Below are 22581 nucleotides of genomic sequence, written 5' to 3'. Positions count from 1 at the left end.
TTGAAAGGGATCCAGTTTCATGGATGAATAATTTAAACAGAACCAAATTAAAATGGAAAAACAGAAAACAATTAGTATTGTTAGCTTTGGTCTCACTTAATCGACATGAAACTTTTTTTTTTTCTTTTGGAGAATATATCATGCAGTAGCTCACATACTGCTCTGGCTTTCAAGTGTATCCCTGAACAGCAGTCTAAGTTAACCACTAAATTTTATATTACAAATGGCTCTTCTGGAAGAATACTTCTTTAAAACTAGTGATGATTATTATTCCCTCCACATCAAGTGCCGTTAGCATTCTGAACATTTTGACTTACAACTGTATATCAACTACAATTAATTGTAATTGGTCCATTACGTGCATTTTATTAATATCTAAAAATAACAAATCAGATCGTTGTTTTGCTATGTTAGAAATTAAAATGATGCACATAAGGTTGCCAAAATTATTAAATAGCTCTTTCCACCTTTTGCATTGTAGATTTTTTTTACGGTAAAACAAATCTTCAGTAACAAAAGAATTATAATTGGAAATAGACTTCTGTGGAGTTCCATTCTTCCTCTCTCGCATGGAAAAAAATCCCTTAGTAAAAATGTATATTTTTCAGCTCTGTAGCAATAGAATCATGGCCCAGGTACCTGAAAGATGCAATACCATAAGTCCTGTGTGGTTCTCATACTAGTAGTTCCTACTTCCTTTAATGAATACGTGCCACAGAAAAAGTTCAACACTTTAAAAAAGCACTACAACTGCAGAGTTACAAAGAAATGCACTGGCAGCAGCTTGTTGAATGACATTCCACCTGAGCATGTTTAAGAAAGCGTGCTGTGAGCATGGTACATTCCTTTGAGGAGGAACCAGAAGCATTCTCGTCCTTTCCTCACCAAAATTCCCCAAGCAATTGCTGAGAGAATTGTTAAGGTTTTGACGCTTTAACTAAATGGAAAACAAAGCATTATTCCACACTTAATGAAATTACTTGACTACCATCTCAAAGGCCTAACAATGCTGACAATACTGACAGTTGAACAAGCATAATTCTGTCACCCGCTGCGTGCGCTTTGTATGGGGGCTCTTGTTGTGCTGTCAAGTTCTCTCTTAAATCATACAAAGCCAAAGCCTGCCATAAAGCACAAAGCAAATGAGAGCACACTGCGGGAAATCCTGCAGGATAAGGAAATACTAAGTACAACAATTCTCTTCCCAACTGACAGGGCTGTCCTGAGGAACACAGCGACAGCAAAGCTATTTTTTACACTTAACTGATTTATCAATCTGTCTCTGGTTTTTGTTGCTGCTGCTTTTATTCAGCATAATTTCAACAAGTCACTTTGTTGGAAACTGAAGCACTGGCATATTGACACAACAGCAAAACATGCAGGCAGCTCCAAAAGCAACGTCTCCTATTTTACGATGTTGACATCAGAGGTGGATGTTGGTGGTAAGGCAGTAGAGCTAGAGCCTTCCACCAACATCCCATCACCTTCTGCTGCCGTGTGACAGATGGCAGCAGAGAGGCAGGCTAACAGAACGCTGCCTGACATGGAAGCTTCAATGCATCGAAAAGAATGTTGGCAACATTGCAACATCACAAAGTTTGCGCCAGGTGGGTTCCACAAATGCTCACACAGGAGAAGAAAACACCACGTGTTTGTCAGGACCTATTGAATCAATGTGAGCCAGAAGGTGACAGTTTCCCGAATCACATAATTACTGGTTATGAGACATGGTGTCACCACTATGAGCCAACATCAAAATAGAAGTCCACAGAGTGGCAACGTGTGAATTCCCCATTGAATGAAACGTTCAAGGCAACACCTTCAATCGGTAAAGTAATGCACACTATCCTTTGGGATAGAAAAGGGATGACTCTTCCACATTTCCTGGAACCTGGACAAACCATCAACTACAACTGCTTCATCACGGCACAGACTAAGCTGAAGGCTCAAACTTCCACAGTCAGGCCAGAGAAGACAACTTTTCTCCTGTGCTACGGTAACGCCAGGCCCCAGAACAGTCTGAAATCTGGGGAGCACACAGCCAATCTTGGCTGGGCTGGCCTGTCATACCCACTAGATCTGGTGTCTTATGACTTCCATCCAATGAAAGATGCACTGCATGGGCAGTGTTTCTAGCAATGACACCATCACAGAGTTGTGGAACAGTAGGTCACCTCCACTGGTACAGATTTTCACAAGCATGACATGCAGCCCCTTGTTCAGCACTGGTGAAAATGCAGTCAGTGCTGGTGACTGTGGTGAAAAATTGTTTTGTAGCTGAGAATTTACCAAGTAGTGACAACGTATTGCTCTTTTTATCTGTTGCAGTGTCCATGGAAACAGATAGGAGCCATTACTTTTGGAGCAACGTGCTTTAGAGCAAGGATGAGATTCACAGCTTCCCAATAGGTGTGCTCTTATTCTGAAATCAGTCACAGCATTTGTGTTCAACTACACAGAAAAAATATATGAATATGTAAAGCCTATCTACAATTAGATCAAATAAATCTTACTTTCCAAAATTCTTCTGTATTGTTTTCAGTCTCAGAGGCCTGTTATTTTATTATGCTTAGCATTATGTAATGACTCAGAATAAGCAGTGTTTTTCAGCAGAAAGAAACCCTTTGGATAACTCTGCAAGGTAATTTCATCAAGGGCCAATAGTTTAAAGAAATGTAATTATTTTTAGAAATGCATGACTTTCAGTGTCTTCAGAAAGCTGCAATGACGGATGGAAAACTGTATCTGTGTTGTCTTTAAGTTTTCTTGCAGGTGTTTTTCTTTATATATATTTTTTAAGATCTTACACATTTTTTCCCCTATGTAGGTTTGACACATTTAGAAAAATATTTAGGCACAACCTAAATTTAAAGCTAGCATCACATTTAAAAGCACAGATTTCAGCTAAAAAGAAGGGGTTTTTGTTGTTGTTTTTTTTTTTTTTTAAACTATTTTCAAGTTTATTGTAGGAGCTTAAAAAAACCCAGTGTGTTATCTAATAAACAGATAACAAATTAAATCAACTAAAGAACATTTTTGGCTTACACTCAGTGGATCATATTCTTAATATCTGAGTCACAGAACAGTAATTTCTTAAGTAGAAGAGGTATAATACTCTAAATATGATTATACTTGGCTTCTTCATACCCACTACCACCACAGCAACCCCCAGCTCCCACTCCATACCTGATGACAGTCCTTTGGACAAGGTGCTGTTCATGCTCTACTTCTGGAGTCACAGTCATGTACACTGGTTCTCAAAAAAACGTTTACAGCTGGCATATCATCTGACTGCCTTCCCATCTGCAGACACTGAATTGTAGAACTCCCCTATTCTCTGCCATTGAGTCTAACTAATGGTAGAAGGTGATTTTGATATCACTATTTGTCATACGAAGTCAAAAGGAGTCTGCTTCTTTAGAGCAAGGTGGAGGTATTTTCTGCCAAAGTACAATTTTTTGGTAAATCTAATAATGGCAGGGAAGAAAATCCTCTGCTGGTTGGTCAGTGCATCCTCTTTTCCCAACTACACCAATGTTATTCCTCAGACAAACCCGTCTGTCCTGTTCCGCTGACAGGAGCTCCCTAGGCAATCTGATCCAGAACTGCAACATACTTACTATTATGAATTTTAATATGCAATCTGAAGTTCTCTTATTTCTTACAGGAGTTTGACCTTATTACTTCTTATTCCATCACATTATTTCCTTCTTTTTTTTTTTTTCAGAATTCATTTTAAATATTTTAAATATTACAAGTCTTTTTTTCCCCCCTCTGTAAACAACGCAACTTTCACCCCTTCTTTCACAACTGAGTTCCACAGACTTCTAATCATTCTTGCTGCTCTAATGTAGGTGCAACATCTCTCCCACAATGGAGAACTGCGAGCCAGCTGAACATGACTGTGCACTCAAAGCTACATGCCAAGTGAACAAAGCAAGAGGGTTATTGCACATTCTCTACAACATTTCTGGTTTACACTGCAGTACAGCATTAAGCTATTTTGCAATATGTCACTGTTGATTTATGCTAATTTTGTTTTATACAACAAATGCTAGATTCCATTCTAAAGAAAACAGTATTTAATCAACTGCTTGTTTTCATCTTGATCCATGTTTGTACAGTTGACTGTTTTTGTAAAGGTAGAGTTCTGAACCTTTTCTTACACTGCCTTTTTTTTTTCCCCCATAAATTCTCCAATGGGTCAAGTTTTGAATTGTACTCCTGTCCTCAGCTGCACTTACTGTTCCAATCAAGCCCAAACAGAATAAACTGGTTTGCAAATTTAGTCAGAGTATTTTGTTTCAATTCCCACGTCATTAATGAAAACATATCCCTGCAAATACCTACTCAATACATCTCTGTATTATTTCAATCTGTCTTCCATTAAGAAACTTTTCATCAGGTCAAATTTCCATGGATTCTTGTAAGAATGACCTGAGAGACAGTAACCAAAGCTTGATTAAAAACATAGAAGCACTTACAATAAACAATAAGACGTAAAGTAACAACATTTACTGCTTCTCCTCTATCCACAGCTTCTCTTGTTTCTTCCATATGTGCAGACATTTTGACTTTTTCAATCCAGAATTCTCTGGGAGTTTCAACTTTAATTACCAGTCTATAATTTCTTTTTACTTAGTTCCTCATCTGATATGCAAAATACATATGCATATATTTTCTTTCTCATACTCTTGAATGAAACCTTTCGTAATTCTATCTGGTATCAATTTTCTTAGGGATCTGACTGGAAATCCATCCCAGTGAAGGACCATAGAAATAAGAACACCTAACTTTTCTGTCACTTTTCTTCTCTCTACTGAAAATCAAATCAGTACCTTCTTGCTAATTTTACTGCAAACCCAGAACAATTTCCTATTTCATTTACTACCCTTCCTATTTCTTCAATTCTGCTCCAATATGGCTTACATATTCACATATAACTTATAGTCAAGCTCAACAATCTGATGAAGACATCATTTATTTCAGCTTCTCTTCTGTTTCACAGAAGCTTCTGTGGGGTTCTAAATTTCATATGCTATCTTACACACAAATGAGGAGAAAACTGGGTTTCACACATGTAAGCATGTGCTATTTGGACTCCAAGCTTTATGAATTACAAAAGTTAGCAGTTACTTATGATCACTGGATTTCACTTCTGTAATTTCTTTAATGTGCCATTCACTATAATTTTCAAATCCATTCCACAGAGACAGATAACATCTCGGTCACTGGAAACGTCTCGTGCACCTTTTGATAAAGTTTTATACCAAATAAAATTCCAGAAAATGAAACTGCGTTGTAATACATTATATGTGGAAATTGAATCAACTTGATATAGAGAAGCTGCAATTGCCCTACTAGTATAACTAACAGAAATCAAACAGAGAATATAGTCTGTGAGGAACCTGACAAAAATTAGTAAGAATAATATAATACTGAAAAATTAAATTTCTAGTGAATAGTCGAAGTCAAATTATTAAAGCTTCCTTAATTTTAATGATCTGTAAGTACATTTTAATTTACTTAAACGTTTAAAGCAGTACTCTGAGCAAATTAATAATCTAATAATATTGATGCTATCGATACTGGCTTTTTAAGAACTGGATAAGTAATCAGTTCAGCCTAATTGCCTGCTACTGGATTATTTGAGTCTTGTAAAACAAGATTTCAAAATCAAGAGAATACAGTCTCTCAAAAAAACTTTCAGTTGTTTTTTCCCTACTTCAAGGATAAATTTCATCTCCAAGGGACATTAGGTTTTAAATTACATGTCAGCTAATACAGCATATTACAGTAACACAATATACGCCTGTCCTTCGAGTCAATGTTCTACCTCAGCTATGAGTCATATTTGCATCTACTTAGAAGTAAGCAGAGGCATTTCTTACATCACTATTTAGCTACAAGACACAGAAAAGACTTTAAATTATTTTAATCTCCATAGCTGTACAGCTAACACAAACATTTATAATTTTGGCTCAAGGATATAACTTCATGACAGTGTATTTGCTTTTAACTATACTCCTTCCTTTATTTGTGGTATAAAGCAAGTGCAGCCTTAATTTAAATATGTGTAAGCAGTTTCCACCTCCCAAAATACATTCAGAGAGCTATTGTCATCACTACAAATGAGAACATAATTATTATTTATAGTGTATTCTTTAATAAAGACACAGCCTCATTGAAATGGAGCATTATATGAAAGAAGCTTAGTCACTTAAGAGACAAATTGACCCGATCTTTTGATATGGACCAAAGGAGATGAGGCAGCACATGCAAGTCTATTCCAAACGTTACATAAATTGATCTGAAAAGGGCAGGGTGCTCATTTACACCTAATCCTTCCCATGGGAACAAGCAATTTGCAAGCCAAAATGTTTAGCACAAATACGCTATTTTTAAAGTTATTAGATTAGTACTAAAATTCAATAAATGCACGCTACAGGACAAAGTTGTGAGAGCACGTTTGTTTTAAGCAATTTTAACTTACTCTCTTGCCTCCTACAGACTCATCATTTCCTCTGATGTTTATGTGAAGTGGGAAAAAAAACAACCCACATATGATTTAATTCTCAGAACCAATCTGTCGTTAACCTCATACCTAAAATCTAAAATCCATCAGTCACGACAAAAATCCAGCACATTCAAACACGCCCCTATTTTCTGATGTCTTATTTCTGGACTTGCTCCAGGTTTTTAATCCATTGATTAAATAAAGACATCTGGGCCTCTGTTAGGAGTCATTTGGGAACATAAGATCTGCAGAAGCGCAGATGCTTGCCAGAACCAGTCAACTAACAGTGCTCATGAATTTCAAGAACAAGAGCAAGCCAGACAGGCAGACTACCTGAGTAGAGTTTATATATTCTGGGGACGAAACATAACTCCACTAAAATTTACTATAAAAGTAGTGATGACTTCAGTAGGAGCAAGAACAAAAATGGGATTCTGTAAGCCAAGAAATATTCATCTGTTCACAAGTCAAAATGAAAGAAGGAGGTAAGAGTCTAAGATGAACACTTCTAAGCACTGGATGAAGAACACAGAAGGTGAAAGGGACTGGCAGGTGACTCAGTAATACTCAACGAGTAATAGGTGGGCAAACAGTAGAGATGGAGTTATTTCCATGAGAAGGAAGTGTTTTACAAGCAAGACTAAGTATAAAAAACTTGGAGACATTGAAAAGGGATGAAGAAAGAAATAAATTGATAGCAGAAGCAGAATTACACTACTGGTATCAAACAAAATAAATGCTCTTAAATTAAAAAAACCAACAGATAAAATGTACAAAAAACTAGAGACATATCTTTGTGGAGAAATGAAAGACTCAAGTTGGTTTTCACTACAACAACCTGAACAGAAATAGTGTTGTGCTTTCTACAGAAACATATCAACCCTAACAGTGGTTCCCAAACGAGAAAAATAAGCCAGAGCAACATTTCTAAGAGCCTAAAAATTCCACATTTTAGAATGTTTACCTCGATCTTTACTATCACAGAGCCCCCAAACGTAACTTTAAAATGAATAAAGAAATAAATAAACCAAGTAAAGAAAACAAACGTTCCAACAACTAGAAAAATTCTCCTGGGAATTCATTTTTGTACAACCTGCAAAATAAAACAGCAGCACATCTTGGTACACTCAAGTTAAGAAAATACCACTGACAATTAATAATTCACCTTATTTTTCTTCCTTTTAGTACCCTAGATCTAGTACCACTTAGAAACCAGTTGAAACAAGTTGAAATGCTTGTGAAGTCCTATGGAATACATCGAGATTTCTCCGAAATTACAGAAGACACATAACAGAACAATATGCATTAGTAGGCACTGCTCTTCGTGGGGTGACTGCATCAGGCTTTTGAAAAGTAGTTTGTTGGCCTCAGCTCATAAGAGGTTCTATCATTCCCTGAAAAATTACTCCCAATAGAAAGTCACATTAAAAGATAAGAATTTGATACCTACTGACCTATTTACGTTCATGAAACATCTGTCACTACAGAACAGACCGCTTTCAGCCACGTTGGACAACATCTTTCACCTTGATGAATCTTACTCATCATTTCTAGCATAGGTCAGCTTAGATACTGAGCAACTAAGAAGAAAGGTGCATACCTTTGGATATCTCTTCTTCTCTGAATCTTTAACCGGATCAGCATCAAGCATTTTTTGCTGCCTTGCCTCCTGAAGAGCTTTCTGAGTGGAACCTTCCAAACCCTTCTTCCTTTCACATTCATGGCCAGCTATAAAACAAAACCCAAGATAAGTGTCATCAGGATTTTTCGCTTTCCTGGAAAATGTCTCTTGATATTAACTAGACATAAAAAGTTTCAGCAGAAACACTGCTTTAAATAGAAAGATATCCAAGGTTACTGCAACATACACTTTAAGTATTCCAAGAAGGCATATAACTAACAATCCACTAATTGCTTTGGTGGGACCTATTTCAGTTTAAATAATAGCTAGCTCAGATTTCACCCTCAAAACATTGCAATAATTTTGAATCTTTCAGTACAGGACAGAGTCACAATAAAATGGATGCAATTCATCATCTCACTGCATCCTACCTTATATCTACCACAAACGCATTACTCTGATTTACAGCTTACATTCCTTTTTACTTCTTTGCCCTTTCTCACAATACACCTTCCAAACAAGCAATTACTTACACATTGACAACAGCACAGAAATCCTAAGCAGTTAAAATAGCTGTAAATTGTCAGAATAGGTGGAAGGGAATACGAGGAAAGATATGGCTCATATGTACCACTACATAGCAAACTGCCAGTATCCGGCAAAAACAATAGTATTCTTCAACACCCTCAGCAGTGGCAGCTCCCATGCATCTGAGTACAGTCCATTTCTATCCCTGTGTCTAGTTACAACAGTCTGCAGTATGTACACACAACGGGAAAATGTACAATTCCAGCAGGATTTGGACAGTTACAATGCTCCAGAAACAGATTACACAGCTAAAATCCAGGTTGAAATAATTGAAGCTAACACCACATGTCTAAATGTTTGCTGATGTTCAAGAAAATGTGAGTAAAACCTTGAGCACAAAATGGACTCTTTGTCTTTATAGAGGAGAGAAGACATGAGAAAACCCTCTCTAGTGTTATTAGTGGCTGGCGACCCTGCTCACAGCAGGGGGGTTGAAACTAGATTATCTTTGAGGTCCTTTTCAACCCAGGCCATTCTATGATTCTCTTGAGACAAAAATAATGGATTTTAAAAGCACAAAACTTTCCTATATATCAAAACAAAGTAAAATTAATTCATACAAACAGCCATACCTGGCCTGACAAAATCTCTCTATTCTCATTGTTTCAGAAGTTAAATCCACCACCACAGACACCTTAAATAACTTTCTGTCTGAGAAACTGTATGATGCAAAACAGTTTTCTAAGCAAACGCTTCCTCCTCACTCAGCAACTGCTACCTGTGGGGCCTTTGAAATGCACATACTTGTAAATGAACATAGAGTTATGAGAGTTGAAGGGTTTAGCCATTCAACAACAAGAAGCCAAACGGCAAAGAACCATTAGGATTGCATTAAGATGTGAACAGCTTGTGTTTATAGATCTTGTATTCAGATTGCACCGCAGCTAGGATTGGGACAACTAGGTTTAACTACTTTAGCTGGTGGCTTTTAAATTTCTTTTTACATGACCTTCTAAGAGCAATTACAGCAGATCGAAGAAAGGAAAAGAACAGTTATCAGGCTTAGCAATGAGGCAGTTCAACCATGACTAAAGAACTTTACTGAGTTCAACTTTTGAATATAATTGGGTAATAAATAAGCAGTTCCTGTTTTCAGAAAATTCAAGATACACACTGAGCAACTAACAGCTCTACAAGATGTTCAGAGAACCAGTTGTTAGAATAGCACGCAGCCAGGTTTATAAGTAAACCATTACTAAAATAGTTTAGTTCTTTCAGGCAAAAGCGTTGGTTTTTTTTGTCTTATAGAACTACTTAACATTATGTCTTGATCTGTTAATATCTATCAATATCCTAAAAAATAATAATAAAAATAAAATAAAAAAACCTGAGAATTCTCTTTCATAATTAGATTTCTCTATGTATGATCATGGCACCATTTTTCTGACCAGCTTTAACGCAAATGTTCTTGCAAAATAACATTCAATCCTTTTTAAAAATTAACTCAAAACGTAAAATCAAAGTACACCAATTTATCTTTCAGAACTGACTTTTGAGTGCACGTAGAAAGATCCTACCGAATGGCCAAGTTCTAATCCTAAGCACAAATTAATTTCTCTGTAACTGTTAACAGTTCTTCCTGTCAACTCTAAACATGGTGAGTGAACAGAAAACAAAGCCTTAAACTGGTAAGCATTTAAACAACACCTGAAGATGACCAACTCTTGAAGATTTGGGTACAAGCACTATTTGCAAAGCTAAATAGCAGTCTGACTGGCAGCAGGACAAAAACAAACAAAAGAACATCTAGTAAGTAAATTAAATTACATGCCCCGTATCATAAATGCTAGCTCATTCCAATATTTGAAAAGCATCAGGCTAAAGGTAACTACATCAAATGCCTAAGTAAAATACCCAGAATAGTCGTCCCAAATTTAACATTAAATTCCCTTACTTTCTCTTCTACCTAGCTGTCAGATATACATTTATAATGCAAGCTCTGAGAAGCTTCCCTTCGTTCTCAATTATACTCTGCACAGTTCACGCTGAAAGCAAACAACCCACAATGGATTGGTTGTGCTGGACCTCACTGCTGCTATTCAAAACTTCTAACTTCCAAGCAGCTCCCAACCTGGGTACTAGCCACCCTCAATGTCCTCCAGCCAAAGTCCTTGTTCCAGGTGTTGCTCTGCCAAGCTACTGTGTGGGAGAAAAGCAGCAGCAGTGATAGGCAACCTCCTGCAGCCAGGCAAACAGCCATCCTCACACCTCCAAGCTCCGTGCTGCAATGAAAGCAGACAGCTGGCCAGAGAAGGCATCTCACCTTGGCAAACTTGCCAATCTGAGTGCTCACTGACTTCTAACTAAAATGTACCAATGTACAAAGTATCAAAGTCCTCAAGAGATGGGAACTGGAAAAAATAATGCAGCCATACACCTCTTTACAGCAGAGACTTGCCAGTCCAACAGCACCGGTTCCTTCTGAATTAAGAACTTAAATTTAGAGAAAAACGCAGCAAACACCTCACCAGTATGCATGCACTGCTGCTGCTCAAGGTTTCAACTGCACCATCACATGAATAAGAATTCAAGAGGCTACAGAAAGTATCTGAATCAGAGAATATCACCCACTGAGACATGAGCGTGACCTACAGAGTGCAGTAAGAATTACGTAATATTAGAGGGCAAAGTGTTGGCAAGAAACAAACTGAAATACTGCTTAATTTGCAATACACAGGGTATGAGGAAAATTAAAGCTTGTATAAGCATGTGGGTGGCTGATGAGCTTAATAATTTGTGCTGGAGACCAAATGCTTTATTTTTTTTTATTTCTTCATTTATAAAGTGCTCCCCTGCTTGTCACTTTCTGGTATTATTAAGTGCTCTCAAGATTTCTGAAGAACAAACAAGAACTGTGAGCAGCCGGAGAGCAGTTTTTGGATTCACTCAGATAACAAATGAAAGCATGTGTAGTGGGAAAGGGACAGACAGAGCATCTATAATGCAAAATACTAGCATGAGGAAGAATCCATAATATATATTTGCAAACTGGAGTACAATGAAAAGCTGAATGCTATATGCCCTCCTCCTGAACTAACAAAACAAAAAGCCCATTCTCTGTCTCACTGTCTGAAGTGGAATGAAAATGAGTTCAGCTCACTCCAGTGGGACACAGGTTTGTATCTTCAGTTGTAACAAGATTTAAAGATGAGGGGAGAGCACATCCCACACGCACAGCCACAGATAGAAATTCTGGGGGCCCAAAATGCACCTTGCTGAGAAACACAATATTAATTCATACAAAAAAGGCATCCGAATCCAAAAAACAGGAAGATAACAGTGTTCTACTGTTTTCATAGATGAAATCTATAATTACAGAACTTCTACTTTTTTTTTTTTTAATTTAGTAGCTATTTGCTTCTATATAAAATAAAAATTATAGCTTAGTTTATACCAGTAAGTCTACAGAACCCTTCCAGGTCCATACAGAAATAAAAATGGGTATGCTCTTTATCTAAACAGAAGAGTTATTTGGGTGTGCTTCAAGGGACTTCTTTAAGTCTTAATTGCAGGAAATGATTCATTGGAAAGCTGCATGGTACGTAATACCTACATGATTGAGAAGTTCTGAGTTCTCTAATGTCAAATCTGAAGTACTGCTCATGACAGAAGCTAGGTGCAAAACACCCTTCTCCTATGAATGCTCTGTTGTCAGAGTAGAGCTTACTGCTTCTCTTTATCATCTCATCTACTTTCATGAGTCTTTTTTAAACCTGCTTTCTTTCAGACTTCTCTCTCTCTCCATCAAATTCAACTGAAATTGGAAGCAGGTACAAAATTATGAGCGGAAGAGGTGCTCACAAATATGTGGCAGTACAGACTTCACTTCCTAGCAAGCCAGAGGACAATAAAGTGCCAAAAATTTTTTTGTGATAGAGTTGGGAAAATTTAATAATTATACATTTATTCAAAGCAACAGGGAAGTTGTTTGAAGCCATGTTATACAGCTGAAGATATACACTAGATACACTAGTATTTTCAAAATGTTCCCATTGCACCACATATACCTTCTTCAGGGAACTAAAAAAAAAAACAAACCCACTCATAAAAAGAAGAGTATTAGTAGATAAAATAACAAAATCAGACAATATAGATTCCTAATATTAAGTCCTTCCACAGTTAATCACATTCATGTTGTCGTGAGCAGCCCCACTGTCCTCAGCCAGAAAAAATATTCACATAATAAAATTGCTGCTCTGTCACCAAGACAGCTGATAAAACTGTTTACAATGTTAGTATTTTTAATTTACTGTTATACCAGATTTTGTAATGCACCACAACATGAAAAAGCTCGTAACCAGTGTGAGTTTGTTGTTAGGAATATTTTACCTTCTTTTGCAGGAATCTGAATTGCACATCCAGACTCTAAATTATGTAATATAGCTTGTAAACCTGCAACCTAAAGTAGAGCAGAGGAGAGAACAAGAAGAGGTTATACCAACTCTGATTTTGTTGTGTTCATAACATGCATCATTGATATCTGCTTAAGCTATATGCATTTGTTTTTATTTTCTGTGAATTAAAAACATTAAATCTAATTCTAGATTTTGGAAACGCCCAATGCAACACTGTGATGAAAGACAAGCCATCCACAGTTTCTCAAAGTATTTTTATAATTTTCTTAAAGCCACGTGTAATATTTGGGACCAAACCCCACTAGCAGCTTTTAACCACTGCTAGCGCTTTAATTTCATGGTACAATATGACATGCAACTTTACCACAAAAAATGCCACAAAATAAGGTGTTGTTCCAAAAACACCATCGCTCCAGAAATCTTACAGTTCATACAGGATAGCTCTTTACATTTCTGAGATTCCATTGCACTGGAACTATTTTATGTTTTGTATTCCTGAGTCAGAATAACTACATTTGGACAGTAACCTTTCTTTTTCTTTAACACATCTTCTTTTATTTATTGAACACTTTTAAAGTAAGCCCCCAGGTGACCTGAGCAAAACAGGAGGCAGAGGAAAGGAGGAAATGAGAGATGAGGACTATTAGAAGAGAGCGTCAGCATGCTGAATTCCTTTCATGTCACCCACGTACAGCCAATGCTACTGTTGAAATGCAATGCATTTTCAGAGTTTTTTTTCCTTCAAAGCAAACAAGCTATTAGCGAAACACAGCAAAGATAATTTTCTGTTCTTTGCCCATCCTATCTGTGCTTATAGTACTTTGTGCTAATGGAATGGAATGCCGTGTATACCAACCTATACATCAAATAAGATCACAGAAGCAAAACAGTACTCCAGTATTCCTGTCACAAGATCTCTGGTACCTACTAGTTAGGAAAAAATACATTTAGATAGTTGTAACTCCTGGTCACAACTAGGAGAAAAATAAATAAATAGTAGTAAAATTAAGAGATTTCTAAAAGCATAGATGGAAACACATGAATCTGTAGTAACAACACACCTCTCCTCACTCTGTTGACAAGGAATGAATGTGCAGCAGCTGCACATTACTTAGCACTGCTCTTCAAGCATTGGCAACAAATGAGAACTACTACCTAGAGCACTAAGATTCACATATTTTCAATATTAACATATTACCAAATAAAATGATACTCACTAAAATATCCTGCTTCAAGCTATCATTGTTGTTCTACCATAAATATTCTATTTATCAAATTATTTACCAAAAGCTCTTGGTACAGCTTCGCAAGTAGTGGTTGCCATCATTTTACCTGCCCAACTGCTCTGTCTCTCTCCAAACTAGTTAACATCTTCTGCCTCAGCGCAGACTGGTATTTCTCAGTCAGTTGCTTCAGCACTGGTTCGTATGAAGCATAATGTGCCTTCAGCCTGTGAACAAGAAGAGACAAATGCTTCCTCAAAGATGAGTTAAATCGGAGATTTCCGCCTCCATAACTTCCCCAAACTACTGACTAAGATCCTAATCCAGGCAAAATGGGTAATATGGTGACGATTTGTTAACTGCAGTGAACATTATATTTAGAATATTTAACCACTTTAATTCCTCAGACCAAATTAAAGTCAGATATATAATCTCTCAAGAGAAACTGATCAGTGCAACGCGTGACACTAACAGCTTCAAAAAGACTGCATTCTGCAAAATGCTGACATACAGAGTCAGTGAACAGTGTTCTCCTGCATTAATACATATAAATGTGAAAGTTAAATGCATAGAAATCATAGCTTCTGTTGCACGCATTGATAACAATAGTGACAGGCCAGAATTCTAGGAAATGTTTGGAGCTATAAAGGGTATAAAGCACTCTACAATTTTATTTGTAAAATAAATGTGCATAAATGTGCAAAAAAGATTCTAGACTCAACTCTTCCAGCTGGCCCAACGATTTTCATATGGACAACATACAAGATCTACTTGTTGAGGGAAAGAGACACAATAGTAAACTGAATTCTATTATGTTTTCTGAATGACAGAATTATGAAATTAAATTTTCTAAAATGAATTAGTTTAACTCAATACCAACAGCCCAGTTTGGGCTTATTTGCAATCAAAGCATCACAGTAAGTTTCACATAGCCAGCTTTACTTCAGCATTTTAAATGCCTCTATATTATCTTATTTCCAGGTGTATCAGGTGAAGAGAAGTAGGAAATGTCCTAAAACCTGGTGGGAGGCCAACCTGTGAAAGGCATCAGTCATAAGCCAGTACTAAGAAAAGAACAGCTTACCTCATTTCAAAGGTGAGTGCTCTCTGGGAGTTTTTGGTGAGAAGTCATCTCCTAACAGAGATGTTCCCCTGTCAGCTACCAGCCCTTAAATGAGGTTACAGAGGGGCAGTCTCTGGGTCCGCACTTTCGGTCATGCAAGTGAATGCTCACACTTGTGCTCCCGGGGCAAGCCATGCCTCTTCACCAGATGCTCAATCACTGGTTCAGGCCATGACCTAACAGTTCCCACACACCAGGTAACTACTGAAGATCTTAGTTTTACCTAAATAAAAAAACCCTTTTGATTTTTACCTTTTAATGTCACATATAAGCCTGTTTTTCTCCTGGACCACTCGCTTATGGTGCATCCTATGGAAATCACGTTCTTTCTGCATTTTTAGGAAAGCCTCTTTTGCTTTGCTGCACGTAAACAGAAAATACATGAGAAATGTATTAGCTTCCTCCTACTGTGTGCTCAATTCACATAGAATACATATTCAGATAAGCGCATATGTACTGTATCCAAGTGTGAGACTTCCTAGTATGCCCTGTGGTTAAAAAAAAAAAAAAAAATACACTTTAAGGTTTTCTGTTGCTTAGTGGCATACAAAACCATGGAGACACTTCACCTCCTTACCTTTCCTCCGTTCCTTTAGGTGGAATCCATAGGATTCTGGCATTATAAACCTCAGAGTTAGCAGGACGTATCAGAAAGACACAGAGAGATGGAAAAGTACCCCAGCACCCTACAAATACATGTGTTTAGAGTGTTTCTGGAAGAAAAGTTCTAGGCTCTACCCAATAGCACGCAGCCTATTCCCAGGCGTTATCCTCTGTACATCACAGCAGGCAGGAAAGGATCAATTCCAAAATTAATCGCAAACATACCAATAACCTGTTTTTTCTTAAGCATATTCTACATACAGCCAGGGGACACAGACACTTTCCTCTGTAAACTTAAAATACCCCTCTGCATATTTACAATATAAGGATTCTCCTCGCTCTTACTTATGTGTATTTGGTAGGAAAGATTAGTACATGCATTATTAAATTACAAAGGAAGCTTGAAATTACTTTGCACAGAAATCAGATATTTGCTCTTTGCAAAAATAAAGCTCATTTCATCCTCAACTGAGGAGTGGAATTGTTAGGAAAACCACTATGACAAGAGTGCATGCAAAAATTACAGGTCCAGAAACAGGACCTGTAAGTATCTCATATAAAATGCCTTGTATTTTATAGTACAAATAATATATATTCACTATACATGCACATTTGCTTTATTTACTACTGATACAAACTATCATATTTATAGGTGAAACACTGCTTGTAGCAGCAACAGTCAAAAAGACCTGAAGAAAAGCACAGTGAATTTAATGACAGTGTATAGCACTCAAAGCTGACAAAGAAATGCAAACAGGCAGGAATTCCCCTGCAGAAACCACTAGAAAAAGACTCCATAAAGCTGCAGGCACATACATAGCTTTGTGTACACACACACGCTAAAGTTGTGAAACAGAGTAACTTGGAACACTGACATAGGGATGGATATAAAGTACAGACGAATGATTCTGCTGAAACTCATGAGGATGGCAAACAAATTGAGAGGTAAATGAATCATCACTGATTTCAGTACAGTTCTGCGAAACGCCTCCATCGTAACACAACTCACATAAAATCTGACTTGCCATAAGACCTGGAATACAAAACCCATTTCTTCTAAGCTAAGCAGATGGCTTGGTTAAGATACACATCAGAGACTGCACGCCTATCCACTTAAACTCTTCTCAAGTAGTTTGATAAAAAATGGCAGAAGAGGGCAGAGCTCAATAAAACCAAGTAGGGATTTCCAAAGGTAAGTTTCGTGCCTTGTTCCAACAAAACTCATGTGGAAGCCAATTCTCCAGGATGCTGAAAGCTGTAGCCTTAGGAATATTAATCAAAATAAAGAGAATGTTAGTAAGTGTATACCCTCCTGCTTTTATTTAACCTATCTAGCATCAAGAACATTAAAATTACCACGTAATTAAACAGATGAGTTTAAATATGGTGCATGACACAAAAAATGTGAACCTTCTGTATTTTTTCATGGTGTAAATGAATAAACAAGTGCAGGATTGTGAAAATTTTGGCAGTGAGGTAGAAATCGACTGATTTTATTGCTGGTGAGCGCAGGAATAGCAATAATCAATGCATTTTCCTAGAGTGCTTTATTTTTAACCATTATACTGCCTGTAACTTGTGAGCATGTTTCCAAAAATCAAGGCAGAAAGCTACCTGCAAATATTTTAATTTCCTAATTGGTATTTGTGTACTTATAAAATGCTCTGACAGAGATCCTAAGCAATTTTCATTCCTTCTACTAAATAAATTCCTAAAAGTTTAAAGAATTTCTATCACAGCAGTCCATGTGATTAATGCAATTTCACAATTGATTTCTCATCACATTATCTACCTATATATTTAAACACAGAAGGAAAGGATCTGGTCACAGGAAAATATCAAGGCACTTAAAATTAGAGAGCCAGAGTTTAACATGGTTATGAAGTTATAATTCATTATTCAGCTCACAACCAAAGGGTGTTACTATAACATTAAATTCTTGAATGACAAATCATCACTGAAGAAAATGAATTAAACTAGTTTACTTTGAGAGTCAACAATTTCTACAGATAATGTTTTCAAGTGTTTCTCGTGTATTAGGAAGAATATCTAGGCTACTATTAGAGAAATATTATAGCAGATAGCATCCCTTATCAAAGGATCAGAGATCAGCTGTGGCCTTCAAGATGAAACTAAACGGAGTAGACTTCAGTATGTTTTAACTATTGTTCCACAACAAACCTATTCCTACCAGAATACACCTGTTTGTAGTAATTTATTTCAACATTACTAGAATATCTAAGCTTTAAGGGAATGGCTGATTTATTTCTTTTAATATATACATCTGAGGGATTTTGTTATATTTCAAGACAATTTCAGATATTGGACAATCTGTTAGACATGTACACTTGCTGCATCCAGTCAGTGAGGTCAGTTGTCATTTTCCCTATAAACAATGAAAAGTCACAGTGAAACACAACCAACAGACTGAAATCCACTCTATTTGCTTGCTGCTTGTCATGCAATCACGTAAATACTACATTAATATACTCCAAATTACATTTTCCTTCTTAACACCCTTCCACCAGTTGTTAAACACCATTATTACAGAAGGCAACTGCTTTTACAGCCTTTAACCTGGGCCCCAATACTGCTTTTAGTCCCAAACACTGCCCCTTTTTAGCTGAAGGTTGTCAAGAGTAGCAAGCTCAGAAATACTGAACGTGATTAAAAGCTATCTTCAAATACACTTCACAGCACTGCATTCTAACCATGAAAGCTTTCTGAGAGATCCACATATCAAAGAAAGACTCATATTTTGCTAAGACATCATTATTTTCTAACCAGTCAAATCAGCATTTCTTCCCAGGCATCCCCGATGCAAGTGCAAGTTGGTGAATTCTGTCTCACAATACTTGAAAATCCAAGTTGTCCTCTAGGTAATTTTGACTCCTGACAAATACTAACTTTATCATAGCAAAGGTACTGACTCTGGTTATTGAATGGACAAACAAGAACAATCTCATTAAACACCTCAATAAAAGGAGATAGAGCCAGGTGTCACAGCCAAGGTTTAGCCTAAAGACAAGGAAACACTGATTCACTACCAGCAAAGCAAAACCTCTCTGTTTCCCTCTTTATTCCAGAAACAGTACTGTTTCAATTCACAGAATATTCAAAACAAATAAGTGAAATGAACTATACCAATGAAAAGAAAAGCATTTCATATAAAAAATGTTGACAAATGAAATAGGTCCCACTGTTACCAGCTGTTCCACGGTTACTTACATTCAACCGTGATACCAGCAGGAAGACTATGAAAGTTCTCCCTACCACTGCAGAAAGGAGGAGTAACTGTACCACTGTTTTCATATGATACACATGGAGTAAGTGCAGCATTTAACAGTGAATGCCCACTGCTAGCTTAAGTCCTATGAAAAAAAGAACTACTAACAATAATGCATTTCAGAAGGGCTAGGCTTTGTATTGCTGTCTTCTACTGCGCATGTGAGGGCTCCTTGCCTTCCAACGTACATAGGAGACACTCAGCACTCAAAACCAATGTCCAAACAAATTGCAGATGAAAATAAAGGAGTGTTTTACATATGGCCCATCTAACAGACTAATTGATGGTGTGCTGTTTGACTCTATCTAAAGCCGTTCACTTAGCTATTAGACGACAGTCAACTAATTTTTCCAATTAAAAGGTAACAAATCATTATCACTGGAAAATAATTTGATTATAATCACTGCTGGTGATAATGACTATTTAAGATCTAAGTAGCTGTTGTTCATATAGATGTTAATGAAAACAAATATCTTGACCAATCTAGACAAAAACCAGAAAGATGGAGAGTTACTTTGTTTGCCTGATTGTCTTACTCATGACTGTTGCTTACGTGGTTTCTACAGGCCCATGTTTTGAAATTAAGCAGTAGGAAAAATCAAAGCAAAGTGTGATGTTATCTCTTAAGGTTAATTCCTAAAGAACACGTGCAGATTGACCTTTCTTCAGAAAAGACTGCATCTCCACTACACAGGCTAAATATTTTAACTCTCTTATATCTTTAGTACAAATGACTTGGAATATCACCAACTGCAATTTACACATAAATGTAATCAATGAAGGGTATTTATACTGACATACTGCTAAGACCAAAGTGATTGATTTCTTGCCTTCTTTTTAAGAAGAAAGTAAATAGTTCTTTTCTATGCTGACATTTTGTAGTAGTTCTAATATATAGTACGATATATTACTACATAATACACATGATAATTTACGTCCTTCTTCTACAAATTATAACCTCTTGATTCTTTGTATTAATTTATTCCGATCACTGCATCTTGAAAATTACGTTATATAGCCCAGTAAAGACAAAATAAAATCAAGATTTTTGTTTCCAAAAGAACACAGGAAAAAAGAATTAAGCTTTAATTGCAATTGTCACATAAAAGTATAAATATGTGCAGCCAGCATAATGAACGCAAATTTATTCTTTCCATTAAGCACTTGGGTTTACTTTATCTGGTCATTTCCTACTGCGTATCAAAGCTTCGTTAAGCCAAATGACATACTTAGCAGCACGTTTAAAGTTGTCCAAATCTTCCTTCAAACGCATATTCTCAGCCTTGAGCTGCTGGTTGCAGGTATACACAGTTGGCACAAACCCAACGTCTTTGGCTGTGAACACACCTCTCTCTACGAGTTCGTACCTAGGAGAAGATGGAAGGAGATTTTATTCCACGTTTCCTATTTCTCAGTTCACTGGTGTTTCGCCTCTCATGTCAGCATTTATCGAAATTACAAAGGCAGGTATTTCCTAACTGAAGGCATTCACCTCTTTTATAATCATCAGCAATTAGTGACAGCGCTATCCCACACCAGTGGGACTCAAGCCATTCAGTCACAGATTGGTACCTTCTAGTAATGTTCATCTTTTGGAAGGACATCAACAGAACAAGCTAAGATGAATCTAAGAGGCAATAAAAAGACAAGCTTTGATGCTATTAATTTTAGTCTTACTTTAAAGACATTTAAATGAGGAGCAACTGAAAGTATCTAAGTACCTTCTATACAAAAAAAGAAAACAGTAATGTTACAAAGGATTCAGCAAAAAGGTAAATGTCATCACAAAAAATGTTCTGCAGAACCACGCTTATTCCAGGAATGACTGGAAGCTATGAGGATCTGTCCAAGCATTCCAAAGCATAGCAAGGTTCACGCACATATGTACAATTATAAGATATTTCTATGATATTTCTATGCATGCACACGCTGCAGAGATTCTTCTGGAATCCAGTTCATGTAAGTACAAAATCTTCATTTCTTCCTTTGCCTCTATCCTGAAAGAAGGAAGGGCAAGACCTTCAGCTGGTACAAACTTCTACAGACACACTGAAGATAAAGACACTGTGCAGCCATGATATCAGTTCCACATAAGTTCAGCAGAACTCTTAAGTAGTTCTTATCAGATGAAAACCAAGCGTACGAGCTTTATCCCTGCTCATCTTGACTGCAGCTGGAAGAAACCCACAAAAAGAAATGACAGAAACATTATTCCAGAGGAAATGCAGCAGTCAGTAAGTGCAGCATTCCTAGGTCAAGAAACCATGCTGCAGAAACAAGTTCTACAGAATAGGGGACTCTTACTTAGTAAGCAACTGTTATCTGAGATCTTTTAAAAAAAAAAATCCAGGGGAATGTTAGAAACTCCTGCATCCAAATGACTTCCTATAGTCAGCTGCTTATCTGAATTCTATGGGTAGCTGTAGAAATGCTCATTCCTACAAATTAAGCTGTCATTCACATTTGACACCAAAAGACATTAGGATTTTGAAAGATTAAGCTGAATGTGTCCAAAGCAGAACTCATTGCTTCTTCACTTTGTTTTCTTAAGCAAATTACAGTAGCAACAGACTTCTAATGTCAAGAAGGAAGCTCATTTATTTTATGATTACTGACTGATGTGCAGATATAATTCCTACCAAAAATACTGAAGGGCACTTCTCAATGCCAATGATCATAAATCTATGGAAAATTTCTTCACTGAATGCCCCAACTGCACTTCACAAAAAATACCAACTTTCTACAGGAGGACGCGTCAGACATGGATAATGGATGAAGTCAGCCTCTAGAAGAGCTAAAATCTCTGAAAGATAATCTTAACGGAATACAATTAATGCTGACAAACTCACTCTCATCTAAGAGCCCTCCCAAAAACAAAGGTTTTTGGGCACACAGTAGAAGTGGAATAGAAAAACACAGAACATCGCAAGGCTTCATTTCATCAAGCCAGTCCTATAAAGCTCAAACAGCTCCTGCATGCCTAGCTGATGGCCAAGTAGTTGTTGCTCTCACTTCATTCCATTACAGCAAGGAACTGTGATGCAAAATGAAATCATTTCTGTGCACACACAAGCTTTTTTTTTTTTTTAAGGTTTTCAGAACAAATGAGTTCTAATTCTCAAATCACCACTTACAATTAACTAAGAATTTGGAACCTGCAGGAACAGATGGCCAACTATGATCTTATGATCAAAGCCCAGAGCAGACTGACTTACAATAATACATTACTACTTTATCAATTACACTGAATTCAAGCTCCTAAGAG

The 22581-nt window shown here is 36.9% G+C and overlaps 1 protein-coding gene across 3 annotated transcripts in view; it reads right to left on the bottom strand.

Annotated features, from left to right (window-relative positions):
* Positions 1–22581, bottom strand: part of SPAG16 (sperm associated antigen 16) — a 350605-nt gene that overhangs the window by 316201 nt on the left and 11823 nt on the right. For all 3 annotated transcript variants that reach the window (XM_031554276.2, XM_085227603.1, XM_085227604.1), the window contains 5 exons: positions 20546–20683; positions 15680–15787; positions 14414–14531; positions 13056–13125; positions 8118–8245 (listed from right to left, as the gene is read on the bottom strand). In XM_031554276.2, coding sequence (XP_031410136.2) covers positions 8118–8245; positions 13056–13125; positions 14414–14531; positions 15680–15787; positions 20546–20683 — 562 coding nt within the window. The remainder of the gene's footprint in view (positions 1–8117; positions 8246–13055; positions 13126–14413; positions 14532–15679; positions 15788–20545; positions 20684–22581) is intronic.

Source organism: Meleagris gallopavo, chromosome 7, assembly GCF_905368555.1.
Source record: "Meleagris gallopavo chromosome 7, MGAL_WU_HG_1.1, whole genome shotgun sequence".
Classification (NCBI taxonomy): domain Eukaryota; kingdom Metazoa; phylum Chordata; class Aves; order Galliformes; family Phasianidae; genus Meleagris; species Meleagris gallopavo.
Note: the sequence above shows the minus strand (reverse complement) of the source record. Positions and strands in the feature narration are given on the sequence as shown.